The sequence below is a fragment of the Cajanus cajan genome, chromosome 6 (genome assembly GCF_000230855.2).
Source record: "Cajanus cajan strain Asha chromosome 6, NIPB_CcT2T_4, whole genome shotgun sequence".
NCBI lineage: Eukaryota > Viridiplantae > Streptophyta > Magnoliopsida > Fabales > Fabaceae > Cajanus > Cajanus cajan.
In genome coordinates this window covers 9527595-9539652 of record NC_138522.1, presented here as the reverse complement: position 1 = coordinate 9539652, position 12058 = coordinate 9527595, and the positions used below count along the sequence as shown (strand labels likewise).

At 32.2% G+C, this 12058-nt stretch overlaps 2 protein-coding genes across 3 annotated transcripts; both read left to right on the top strand.

The window, feature by feature from the left end:
• The first annotated feature begins 84 nt into the window (after positions 1–84).
• Positions 85–5574, top strand: LOC109812462 (HIPL1 protein). Of its 2 annotated transcripts, XM_020376433.3 has the most exons (7): positions 85–818; positions 908–1065; positions 1774–2574; positions 2919–3135; positions 3310–3488; positions 4276–4517; positions 5035–5574. In XM_020376433.3, the coding sequence occupies exons 1-7, from the start codon at positions 728–730 to the stop codon at positions 5438–5440; spliced, it is 2094 nt and encodes a 697-aa protein (XP_020232022.1). In that variant the 5' UTR covers positions 85–727; the 3' UTR covers positions 5441–5574. The 2 variants fall into 2 exon arrangements, with proteins under 2 accessions (XP_020232022.1, XP_082932823.1); XM_083076697.1 differs by lacking the exons at positions 85–818; positions 908–1065 and adding an exon at positions 1296–1663.
• A 2732-nt stretch (positions 5575–8306) lies between these two features.
• On the top strand, positions 8307–11463 carry LOC109812450 (serine/threonine-protein phosphatase 7 long form homolog). The gene is made up of 9 exons (XM_083076044.1): positions 8307–8355; positions 8455–8513; positions 9302–9345; positions 9679–9986; positions 10077–10266; positions 10338–10502; positions 10587–10671; positions 10877–11158; positions 11248–11463. Exons 1-9 carry the CDS (start codon positions 8307–8309, stop codon positions 11461–11463), a joined length of 1398 nt encoding a protein of 465 aa, XP_082932170.1.
• Positions 11464–12058: the final 595 nt, after the last annotated feature.

The following is a 12058-nucleotide window of genomic DNA, read 5'->3' as shown; positions in this document are numbered from 1 at the left end:
TGGTCAGTGGCAATCCCAAGTGGATTCCATTCTTTATTACAATATGAATATAAAATGTGAACTCGAATAAGAGAGATGCCTTTTCATGGGTTAGAAACACTGCAATAATTAATGAAGGCCGTGAAGTTTGAACACGACAAAAGTGAATGAAGTAATCAACTAAGTCAGCATGATTTGCTAGGTGCTTCGTTTCTCTTCGGTCTAAACCACCACCAATACTATATTAGGAGAATTGTTGAAAGTCAACTGCGGAGAGAAGAAAACATGCACAACTCGATGTTCCTGTCGTTTTCCATCTGTGAAATTGTGGCTTGTGAACAAGGGCAAGGATGAAATAAAACCAATAGGGTCTTTCAATATGGTTTCAATATGGTGGTTGAGGGAGTTTCTTTTCTTATTGAGAGGGGTTGACTTCACTAGGAGTTGAAGACAATGGGTGAATATTAAAGGAAATGATGGAAAATGATAGAACGTGATTGTGGTTCCAGAACTGCTACTTTAAAAATCAAAGTTTGAGAGAGAGAGAGAGAGGGAGAAAGAGAAGTTGGCAACAGGCAGAAAGTTCAACACCCCAAAGAGCTGTTTTCAAATAAATTTTGTCATTTTTTTCCCATCAAGTCAACTTACCAAGAAAGGTTGTGTCTTTGGATGGCGTTCTGGGATTTGATGTATATGAATTGAAAGGGTGATGATATTGGTGTAGTGGGTTTTCAACTGGTTTGGTGAAATGAAGGGTGTTCTTTCCATCAGCTTTTTGTTTTGTTGCTTGTTGCTGCTTTTGGATTCTTCAATATCGCTTCCTCTATGTGTTGATTCGAGTGAGTTTTTCTCTCTTTTTCCTTAGCCTTTATTGTGTGTGTTTATCCATAGTTTTTGTCTATTGAGCAGGCTTTGTTTCTCTGTATAGGAGCACCCATTACCCTGAACAAGACACTTGGATTTTGTCCTTACAATGGAAGCACGTGTTGCAACTCCACAGAAGATGCACAGATAGAGAAGCAATTCCGAATTAGCAACGTATCTGATTCTAGCTGTGCCTCGGTTTTGAAATCAATACTTTGTGCGGTAAGATTTTGTTTTTATTGTGTTTTTCTTTTCCTTTTTCCAAAAGCATGTATATTAGATAAGGATCCCGAAAAATGTCTTTTTTCTTTACCCCCTTATTTGGGGTATGCCAACAAGTTCTTCATGTTAATACGTGGCATTAAGTTCCAATCAAGAATTAATGAATACGTTATGGGGCCTTGATGAGTGGAATTTGGGTTCAAATAAATGACCTTGCAAGATTTTGGGTAGGATAGAAAAAAAAAAAAAACACCACAGTTCTTCCCAGAACACCCCTATTTCACATCATGAATATTGGTTTATATACTGATATTTTTGGCTCAAGAGTCAAGAGCCTCCTTATCAATTTCTCATGGATAGGAAGTGCACTTTACATGCTTCAAAATCTAAACTTCTTTATGGATCAAAAAAAAAAAAAATCTAAACTTCTTTATGTGTGTTTGAGAACTAGTTAAACTCAACTGGGTTGAAAAAAAAAACTACAAGTTTTTTTTTTTTTTTTTTTTTTTTGCATTGGAACGTATATTTTCCCTAAACTAATATCAAACATACACTTTGTATTGAAATTTCCAGGTTTGAAAGCAATAGTCATGTCATGGTATAGTTTTGTTTTTCTTATAATCTTACGTATATGTTGACATCTTTACTAGAGACCACTGTCACACTTATTATGCCTTGGATTAATTTCTTTCATACCTTTGTTGTTAGAGGTGTGATCCATATTCAGCGGAGCTATTTACAGTTCAATCCTCACCTAGATCAGTTCCTGTGCTTTGCAATTCCACCATAGCAGCAAATTCTTCTCAGTCAAAGACTGAAGTGGAAGATTTTTGCTCTCAAGTATGGGACACATGCAAGGATGTATCCATAGTGAATTCCCCATTTGCCCCTTCATTACAAGGCCAAGCAGGAGCACCAGTTCACACCAATGCTTCCAAACTCACTGATTTATGGCAGTCCAAAACTGACTTTTGCACTGCATTTGGTGGATCATCTGATAACTCATCAGTGTGCTTTGAAGGTGAACCTGTTTCGCTGAACAAAACTGAGACCTCTATTAGCCCCCCTCGTGGTTTGTGCCTTGAGAGAATTGGTAATGGATCTTATCTCAACATGGTGGCTCATCCTGATGGTTCTAACCGCGCATTCTTCTCAAACCAAATGGGAAAGGTTTGGCTTGCAAAACTTCCGGAAGAGGGGTCAGGAGGAAAATTGGAGCTTGATGAATCAAGTCCTTTTGTTGATCTAACTGACCAAGTTTACTTTGATACTCAATTTGGAATGATGGGCATGGCATTTCATCCGGATTTTGTGAAAAATGGACGATTCTTTGCTTCATTTAACTGTGATAAGTCTACGTGGTCAGGGTGTACAGGAAGATGTTCTTGTAATTCAGATGTTAATTGTGATCCATCAAAGTTAGGTACTGATCATGGTGCCCAACCATGCCAATATCAAACTGTTATTGCAGAGTATTCTGCTAATAGCACTGCATCTCAGCCTTCCTCGGTACACACCTCTTCACGCATAGAAAAGTAGCTTCCATAACGAGTTTAAAGATTTGTTTGGATAAATTTTTCCAAAAACACTTCTAAAAAAGAAAAATATAGGAAGGAAAAATGATATAAATTTCTCTATAAGCTTAAATTAGCATATGCATAAGCAAATTTGTAAAAATTCTTTCTTATTAGCTTTTTCTTATTTTTAACTTATGAATAAGTTTGTTTTAGCCTATGGAGAAGTTTATTTCATTACTCCTTCCTATTTTTCTCTCCAAAAAGTGTTTATGGAAAACTCTATCCAAACAGGTCCTAATTTAATGAATATACACCAAGTTATAAATGGTTTTGCAGGTGGAAAGTGCTAAACCAACTGAGGTAAGAAGAATATTTACCATGGGGCTCCCATTTACATCTCAACATGGAGGTCAAATACTCTTTGGACCTGATGATGGGTATTTATACTTCATGATGGGATATGGAGGAGGTTCAGGTGATCCTTACAATTTTGCACAAAACAAGAAATCCTTGCTTGGAAAGATTATGAGGCTTGACATAGACAACATTCCAAGTGAGTAATGCACATATATATTTTTTTGGGGGGGGGGGGGGGTGGGGGGGGGGGCTGGGGAGGGTGTTTAGTGATACTGTAAATTTTAAGTTTTGACAAATACATTAATGGCAAAAATTGGACTCTTATGCTCTCACACTCTTGTAATGTGTATTTCTTTCTTACTCTTTTCAGGTGCAGCAGAAATTAGCAAACAAGGCCTTTGGGGTAACTACTCCATTCCAAAGGACAATCCTTTTAGTGAAGATAAAGATCTGCAGCCTGAAATATGGGCCTTGGGACTGAGGAATCCTTGGCGCTGCAGTTTTGATGCAGAAAGACCTTCCTATTTTTTGTGTGCAGATGTTGGACAGGTTTGTGATTTTTATCCTAAAACAATTTGGTGGTGTTCAATTTACACAATCAACATTAGTACATTATGGCTTGCCAAGAGACCAAAATATGCATTTCTTAAGTGAGGCATAGTTACCAGTTTCCTTATAAGAGAAACTTGAGTTTTTTTTTTTTTTTTCCCTTTAAATTTGATTCCTTGATCATCTTGATTCTTAAAAAATGTAAAATTGCAAGTAACAAGCACCAACATGACTTATAATATCTTTTAATCATATCTACCATAGCACTGTAAAACAGGTTCATCATATATAGACTTTTTTTTTTTAAAGTCCATGGGCATGATCCATGCACTGTCTTAGAATTGACAATTAAAAATTAATATGTACTTACGAGACGTGCCTTTTGCTGATTAAGCATTATTCTAACACAGATGAGAATTGAATCAAAGAGTACCAAATCGGCCCCTAGTATCCCAGAATAAGCCTTATAACAATTGGGCCAAGGGACTATATAGACATTTTTGTACTGTAATTGCAGAACTGTTAACATATATTGGAGCTATTGCCGCATTTATATAGTATGATTACATATACATTACTGTTAAATCCCAAGAAGTTAGATTGGGGTTTGTTGTGCTTCAAGAGGAAGAACTTTTAAGAAATTAGGCATGAATATAAAATACTATATAACTAAAGACTTCAACTTCTATTCTATTCTTAACAATTATGCTTCCTATAAAGTGCTACACTGCTACCTGATTTTGTGAGAGTTTAGTGAAACATTCTCAGTTACATGATTGATTTTCAGGATCTTTACGAGGAGGTGGATCTCATCACAAAGGGTGGAAACTATGGCTGGCGTGTTTACGAGGGCCCCTATCTGTTCAACCCCACACAATCACCCGGAGGAAATACTTCCTTAGATTCCATAAATCCAATTTTCCCAATAACGGGGTACAACCATTCAGAAGTAAACAAGAATGAAGGATCAGCATCCATCACTGGAGGATATGTCTATCGATCCACCACTGATCCTTGCATGTATGGAAGGTAAGTAAGCTTCTTCCACTTAATACAGTCTAGGATCATAACAAATAATAATTATAAAAAAAAATGTGATTACTTAGAATGAGAGGTTGAAACCTAATTTAACTTTATAAAATCGATTACAAAATAAGGGTTACTCTCACTTATATACATTATTTTGCTAATATCATTTGTCAACAACGAGATCATCAACAGACCTTATTCAGACACACCGAAAATCTCAAGTGTGAAATTTGCACACTCCCCTCAGACTCACATTCTAGATATCTGAATTGTGAAGTTTGCACACCTCACTCATACACTCAATTATTAGATATCTCGAGTGTGAAGTTTGTACACACGATTACCAATTGAATATCTTGAGTGTGAAGTTTACACACCTTACTCATACACTCACAAATTGGATATCTCCGTGTGAAATTTGTAGGAAATAGGAATATATATTTTTATATGTAGAAGTTGGTTTCCTGCTTATGTATGCAACATTAATATTGCTTATTGTGAGATCACTGAATTTCAGATACTTGTATGGAGATCTATACGCGGGTGCAATATGGACATCCACAGAGAACCCACAAAACAGTGGAAATTTCAGCACAAGCAAAATTCCCTTCAGTTGTGCACGTGATTCTCCTATACAGTGTGACTCTGCACCTGGAAACACCCTTAAGCTTCCTGCATTAGGCTACATCTTCTCATTTGGTGAAGACAACAAGAAAGACGTTTATGTGCTTGCAAGCAGTGGCGTTTACCGAGTTGTTCGTCCAAGTCGATGCAGTTATGCTTGCTCTCAAGAAAAGGCAACAACTTCTACAACCCCACCTCCTTCTCCTTCTCCTTCTCATGCTAGTGTCCTTTCTGGGTATCTGGTTTTGCAGTTCTCGTCTTTGTTGCTGCTTTTGTTGGGTTTTGTAGAGTGGTTATGATCTTTGTACATTATGTAGAGATGGCAAGAGGGTGTTTGTTTGCCCTTACTTATTATGCCTTTTCTACGTTTTGTGTTCCTTCCCTAATTATGGTTAACTAATAAATGAGAATTGAGAAGTGAGTTGAGAGTTGAGACGTGATTTTGATTTTAAACACAATGCATGATATTAGGGAAATTTCTTTTTATTTATACACGAATTTTAATTTGAGATCTTCTTTAAAGGGATCGATCCAATACCATATTATTATTTTTACATCTTATTAATTACTACTTATTAAAAAAACACAATGTAGTGCATTAAAAAAAAAAACACAATGCAGTGCATGAATCAATTGAGTTGGAGTTTTTTTTTTTTTTTTCCAACTCTTTTTTAAGTTCTTCTATAATTAAAGCTTAAAGTAAAATTAAAGAACTAATTTTAAAAGTTAGAGCTTGAATAGAAATTAAAAAAATAAAACAAATAATTACCCAGTTGTTGAAAATAAAGTAGAAACATCCACGAGAATATCCCAACTAAAACATACACAAATTTAATCAAATATTTTCTTTTTTACTATCATAAAATATACAATTTCTTAGCATAAATTTTGGTTAAATAATTTTAATTAGTGACATAATCATTACTCTATCAATCAGGATATATAAATGATAATAAGTTATCTTGCACGATGTTTTAGAGCTTCACTTTGCTGTGAGAGTGTTTTAATTTTTCAGAAGAAAAAAAATTATGAGATGAATTTTAAGGATTTTTTTTATACTTTTTTTTTTTATTTTTTAATTAAATTTTAAAATAAAGTATTAATAATTAAAAATAATCTAGTTCATAATATAAATTAGGTTAAATTAATTTGTAGATTTTATTGTTTTTTCAATTTTTTAATTAGATCTTTAAAGTTAAAAACACTATAAAAAAAATCTTTAGAATTTTAAAGTTATGTACTTCTCAATTTATTGACTAACGTCATTATAATTATGTTAATTTATATTAATCGAATATTGTGATATGGGAATTGTTTTTTTAAGATTAAATTATATTTTTTGATATTTTATTTTATTTGTTAGATTTATTTTGGTCTAATATTTTAAAATATTTATTTTTATTCTTTATTTTTTTATATTTGTATCAATTTGTTTCTTTTAAAATAATAATAACTTCTAATTTTATGATATAATTTTGAGTCAATTTTTGATTGGTTGGAGACGTGAAACATATAACGATATATTCAACTATATAAAGAATATAATATTCAATTGATATTTGAATCCATAAGAATTATATAAACATAATGAAAATTGTGTAAAAAATATGTCTAATGAGTAACTAGAAAATAGTATGATATTATAGTTTTTGAATTTTTAATTGTCTTTTGAACTCATTTTTATACAATTTTCATCATGCCTTTAATACTTGTTATTTGAACTTTTGTTGTGTTGAACAATTTTTATATTAGTAAATCTAATGAGACGAATTTCCTTAAATAAGTAAAAAAAAAAATCTAAAATCATATCTTAAAATTAAAAATAATCATTATTTTAAAAGAGTCAAATTGGACCAAATTTAAAAAATAAAAGACTAAAATGAAGATTTTAAAATATAAAAGATTAAAATAAATTTAACAAATAAGATAAAATATTAAAAATATAATTTAGTTTTTTTTATTAATTATTATCATGCTAACATGATATCCTAATGTAGAAATTACTTTTCATCTTTTTTATTTTTTAAAGATTTACAAATCTCTAATTTCATGTATAGCTGAAACATGCATAAATATTATTTTAAAACTCAGATTCTCTCTTACGGGGTTTTATCTCTTCCTATCGGCTAAACGACCATTGTGGTGCACTTTTAGAAACTATATACTAAAATGAGGTTGTTTTGAAACATTTTACACCTTTGGGGCAGTTTTGTTAGGTGTCGCTATGGGCCATAGCGACACCAATGACACGTGGCAAATGTGGGTCTGATTATAAGTCATGAAAGCCATATTGCTAGAGTCGCTGTAGCTGGTGGAGACTTTGAAAGAGTCGCTATAGGCTATAGCGACTCCAATCGGCTAAAACAAAATTCAAAAATATTATATTTAATACTTGTTTTTAAATAAAAATAATTTGATAAATAAATTATAAAAAAATATCTGATAAAAGCAAAAATAAGAATTGAAATTTTTTAATAAAATAAATTTAAAAATTAAGTAATATAATGTGAAAATTATTTAAAAACGAAAAAAAAAATTAAAAAACTGGGGCGCTATGGCCCAGAGCGCCTGTGAGGCGCCGTGGCCCATAGCGCCTGTCTTAAATTATATGTAATATTTGTTTTTAAATATAAAATTTGATAAATAAATTATAAAATTTATTTTTGATAAAAGCGAAAAAAACAAATGGAATTTTTTAAAATACAATTTTTATAAAAAATTAAGTAATATAATGTGTAAATAATTTAAAAACGAAAAAAAAATAAAAAACTGGGGCGCTATGGCCCAGAGCACCTGTGAGGCGCCGTGGCCCATAGCGCCTATTTTAAATTATATGCAATATTTGTTTTTAAATATAAAATTTGAAAAATAAATTATAAATTTTTTTTTGATAAAAGCGAAAAAAAGAAATGAGATTTTGAAAAATATAATTTTTTTTAAAAAAAATTAAGTAATATTGTGTAAATAATTTAAAAACGAAAAAGAAAATAAAAAAAACGGGGCGCGGGCTTATAGCGTGTGTTAGGCGTTGTGGCTCAAAGCGCCTCCTTGTTTCACCATCTGCTGCTTGCCACGTGTCAGTTTTACCGCTTGCGTGACGAATGAGGAGCTGACACGTGGCAGTTAGGTTAAAAATGAATTTTTTTACAGTTATAAAATAACGAGATGGTCCCCCCTCCCCCACTTTCACTTTCATTTGCGGCTTCCTCTTCCGGTAAGTTTGGGAAGTTTATTTTTTTGTTTTCATAAATTTATTTATTAAATATTTTGTATTTATTTTACGGTTTAATAATAATTTTTACTTTTAGATTAGGTAATTATTTATTTGGAATTCTGGTGCTGCTGGTTCGTGAGTTTCGGTCTTCGTTTGAGGTAAATATTTTTTTCAGGTTTTTTTTTTAATATTTAAAAGTCGCTATAGGGTATTTAAGTTTGCATATTTTATTTAGTTAATAATTGTTATTTATTTTTTAATTCTGTATTTTGTTTCTGTTTAATCATATTTGTTTTAAGTAGGTTTTAACTGATAATTTATTTAATTTTTATGATTATAATTGGTTTATTTGAATTAATAAATATTTTTTATATTAAAATTATTTATTTGGATTCTGTGTTATTTATGCAATATTAATTACGTGTTAAATTATTTTATTTATGTGTTATCTAATTTAATTTTGAAATTTTATATATTTTTAAATTAATTTATTTATCTTTTATATTAGTTATTTTTAAAAAATAAAAAAAGTAAAAAAATACATGTAAATAATATTATAAATAATCCGAGTTAATTGCAAAATAATTTGTACTGAAAAAATATTGTTTATAAAATAAATAATTTGATAAGTGTTATAACTGTTATTTAAAACTATTTATTTTGATTTTGTGTAATTTTTTCTGATTATAAATAGTTAATTTGAAGTAATAAATGTAATTTATATATAAATTATTTATTTGGATTATGATTATAATTACTTATTTAAATTATTAAATTATTTTATTTATCTGTTTATAGTGAAAAAATAATGTTTATAAAATAAATTATTGTAAAAAACATAAATTAATTTATTGGATATTAAATTTATTAAATCTGGTAGTAAAAATTAATTAAATATAATATTTATTTTACATTTGTTATAACTGTTATTTTTTTTTCTTTTCAGATTATTAGTTTATTTGGATTTGTTGCTGCATTTCCTCATCTCAGGTATTTATTATTTTTAGTTTTATTTTTTCCCTTATAATATTTTCATTTCAGATTATTGGTTTATTTGGTTTATTTAATTTATTAATTATTGTGATTTTTTTTTAAATTATATATCATGTTAGTGTGTTATTATTTATTATTTTCGTATAGATTATATAATGTTAATGAAATTAAAATAATAAATTATGTGTGTAAAAATAAATAATTTTATAATATTTTGTTATAGATGGCATCATCATCATCTTCTAGGGGTATGCGTGTCACATGTGGACCAGTCGACGATGATTTATTATCGTTGCAAAATATACATGTGTCACAGCATGTTTGGAACAGAGATGAAGACAGGAGACTAGTAGCACGACGTGCTGCTCCGACGCCCACTGGAATTGCAGGAGTTCCACAACAAATAATTCCGTTACTAGATCAAGCTGGTTTCGGATGGATAGCGCGTCTGAATTATATCAAAGTTAGTCCTGGTTTGCTAACAGCTTTGGTAGAGCGATGGAGACCAGAGACACATACATTTCACATGCCATTCGGAGAGTGCACAATTACTCTTCAAGACGTTGGCATGCTTGTTGGTCTTCCGGTTGACGGTGAACCGGTATTATCTCGAGGCAGTCCAAATATATTGGAATTGGGTAATTATAACTTGACTTTAAATTATTTGTAAATTTATAGTATATTGTTTATATTGATAATAGTTAAATTTTTTGTTTGATTTTATGCAGCTGAGGAGCTGTTAGGGGTTGTTCCACCGCAGTCTGAAATTAAAGGACATCGCGTCAGGCTATCTTGGTTGGCAGCAATCTTTGGGGACATTGCTGATGACATAGATGATGTAGATGTCTTGGTTCGTTATGGTAGAGCCTGGATATTACGTTATCTAGGAGGAGTGCTTGTTCCCGATAGATCTTCATCGTATGTGTCCTTACGATGGTTGCTGTTTTTGCGCGATTTTGATATTATTAGGACTTATGCATGGGGTGCAGCTGTGCTTGGATATTTGTATCGGAATTTATGCACCTCAACCGATTACAAAACCCCAAGCTGCGTGGATTTACCCTTTTATTACAGTTATGGGCATGGGAACGATTCCCAACCATTATGTCTTCGCCATTTCCACCTATTCCTCCAGCCAGTCCAATTGGTTTAAGGTACGAGCAAATTTGAAACTTTATATTTTGACAATTAATCAGTTATTAAAACATAATTTAATTATTTATAATATGTTTTTTCAGGTGGTCAAACATAGGGACCAAAATAAGTATGAGCGATGATATAAAATTTTATCGCAAATACTTTGATCGTACTACTAGGAAATCGGTAAGTAATTAACGTTTTGTAGTTTTATAAAAAAGTTTATCTACGTTATTTGTATTTTATTTTTGTAATTAAAAAAAATATTTTACAGATAATTTGGCAGCCATATCCCCCTGTTGAACAGATGCCAGGTGACTGCACATAGGGGATGCAGATTTGGGGTTCTGTAATCTCCTTACTTTGTCTTTGTATTTGTGAATGGCATCAGCCGGATAGGGTGATGAGGCAATTTGGTTGCCAACAACCAATTCCACATCCTCCAATGACTCCTGCAAATGTGCATGCATTGACCTTACGCGGTAAGGTTGAAGATGACTGGGCTACAATATTAAGTCCAGCATTAGAGCATTGGGGTCATCGATATGCATATCACTTCACACCTACTCCTCCACAGGTCGGACTATTAGGTTCGAATTCAGAATACATGAGATGGTACCGGAGGAAAGGGAAGCCGCACATTGATCCAGATGAAGTTAAAGAGTCAGTTTTGGTATGTGTACTTTAGTAAGTATATTTTAATACACTATTTTGTATAAATATAAAGTTCTTAATTATTTATGACATTTGTTGTATATGTAGGGAGATGTAGCTGAGTGTTTGGCATACTTGACTTCCCCTGCTGGCAGAGAAGAGTTTTCGTTGGAGGCAGTCACAGAGCAAACTAATCGATTTTTATCGATATCTGATGACTATCTAGCACGTGTCGTTGAGCCAGCTGAGGAAGCACCCCCTCCTTCGGAGTCATATGAGATGGGGACATTCAATGTTCCTCCATCCTCTAGGGAGGCAGCATGATTAGCACGACGAAGAACGCCAGTTGAGGCTATGGACCAGATATACCCTGCAGTGCTAGACAGACCGGAAAGGATGTATTATGTTCCTTCACAGGATTACACTTATCCTTCCCTCTCCCAAAACACATATTGGTACCATCCACCACGCCCACCAGGTTTCGAGACATCGGTTCTGATGATGACGACAAATATTTGTCAATCACTTGGTTTAGAGGAGTCGCCCGCAGCATCACCCGAGCCCATGCGCGCAGCATCACCCAAGCCCTTCATTTCGTCTGAAATGATGGCCATATTTGGACAATTGTTGAGATTTCCGTTTAAACACTTTTGTTTTAATCTATAAATCAGTTAGATTCTATTAACGGTCTCAAACACGGCAAGTATACTAGCTGTTCAAGTAGTAAAAATATCGTATCCACAGGGATTAGAAGGTAACATAAGCATTTATTGACTATTCGTGACTAAAGAATGATTCCAATTTGTAGTTTGTCATGTGAATGTGAATTAAAGATCATGACTACTGGAATGAAAATTATAAAAATATTTGGTTGTGAGTGAAAAAGGTTAGAAATGATATTGTGGTATTGTGAGGTTGT

Bases quoted from the DNA above. Each gene is read 5' to 3' on its own strand.
- LOC109812462 (XM_020376433.3), top strand. From the start codon at position 728: ATGAAGGGTGTTCTTTCCATCAGCTTTTTGTTTTGTTGCTTGTTGCTG. The intron at 3,136-3,309 runs GTGAGTAATGCA...TACTCTTTTCAG, and splicing joins TGACATAGACAACATTCCAA to GTGCAGCAGAAATTAGCAAA. The intron at 3,489-4,275 runs GTTTGTGATTTT...ATTGATTTTCAG, and splicing joins TGTGTGCAGATGTTGGACAG to GATCTTTACGAGGAGGTGGA.
- LOC109812450 (XM_083076044.1), top strand. From the start codon at position 8,307: ATGGTCCCCCCTCCCCCACTTTCACTTTCATTTGCGGCTTCCTCTTCC. The intron at 10,267-10,337 runs GTATGTGTCCTT...CATGGGGTGCAG, and splicing joins GTTCCCGATAGATCTTCATC to CTGTGCTTGGATATTTGTAT. The intron at 11,159-11,247 runs GTATGTGTACTT...TTGTATATGTAG, and splicing joins AAGTTAAAGAGTCAGTTTTG to GGAGATGTAGCTGAGTGTTT.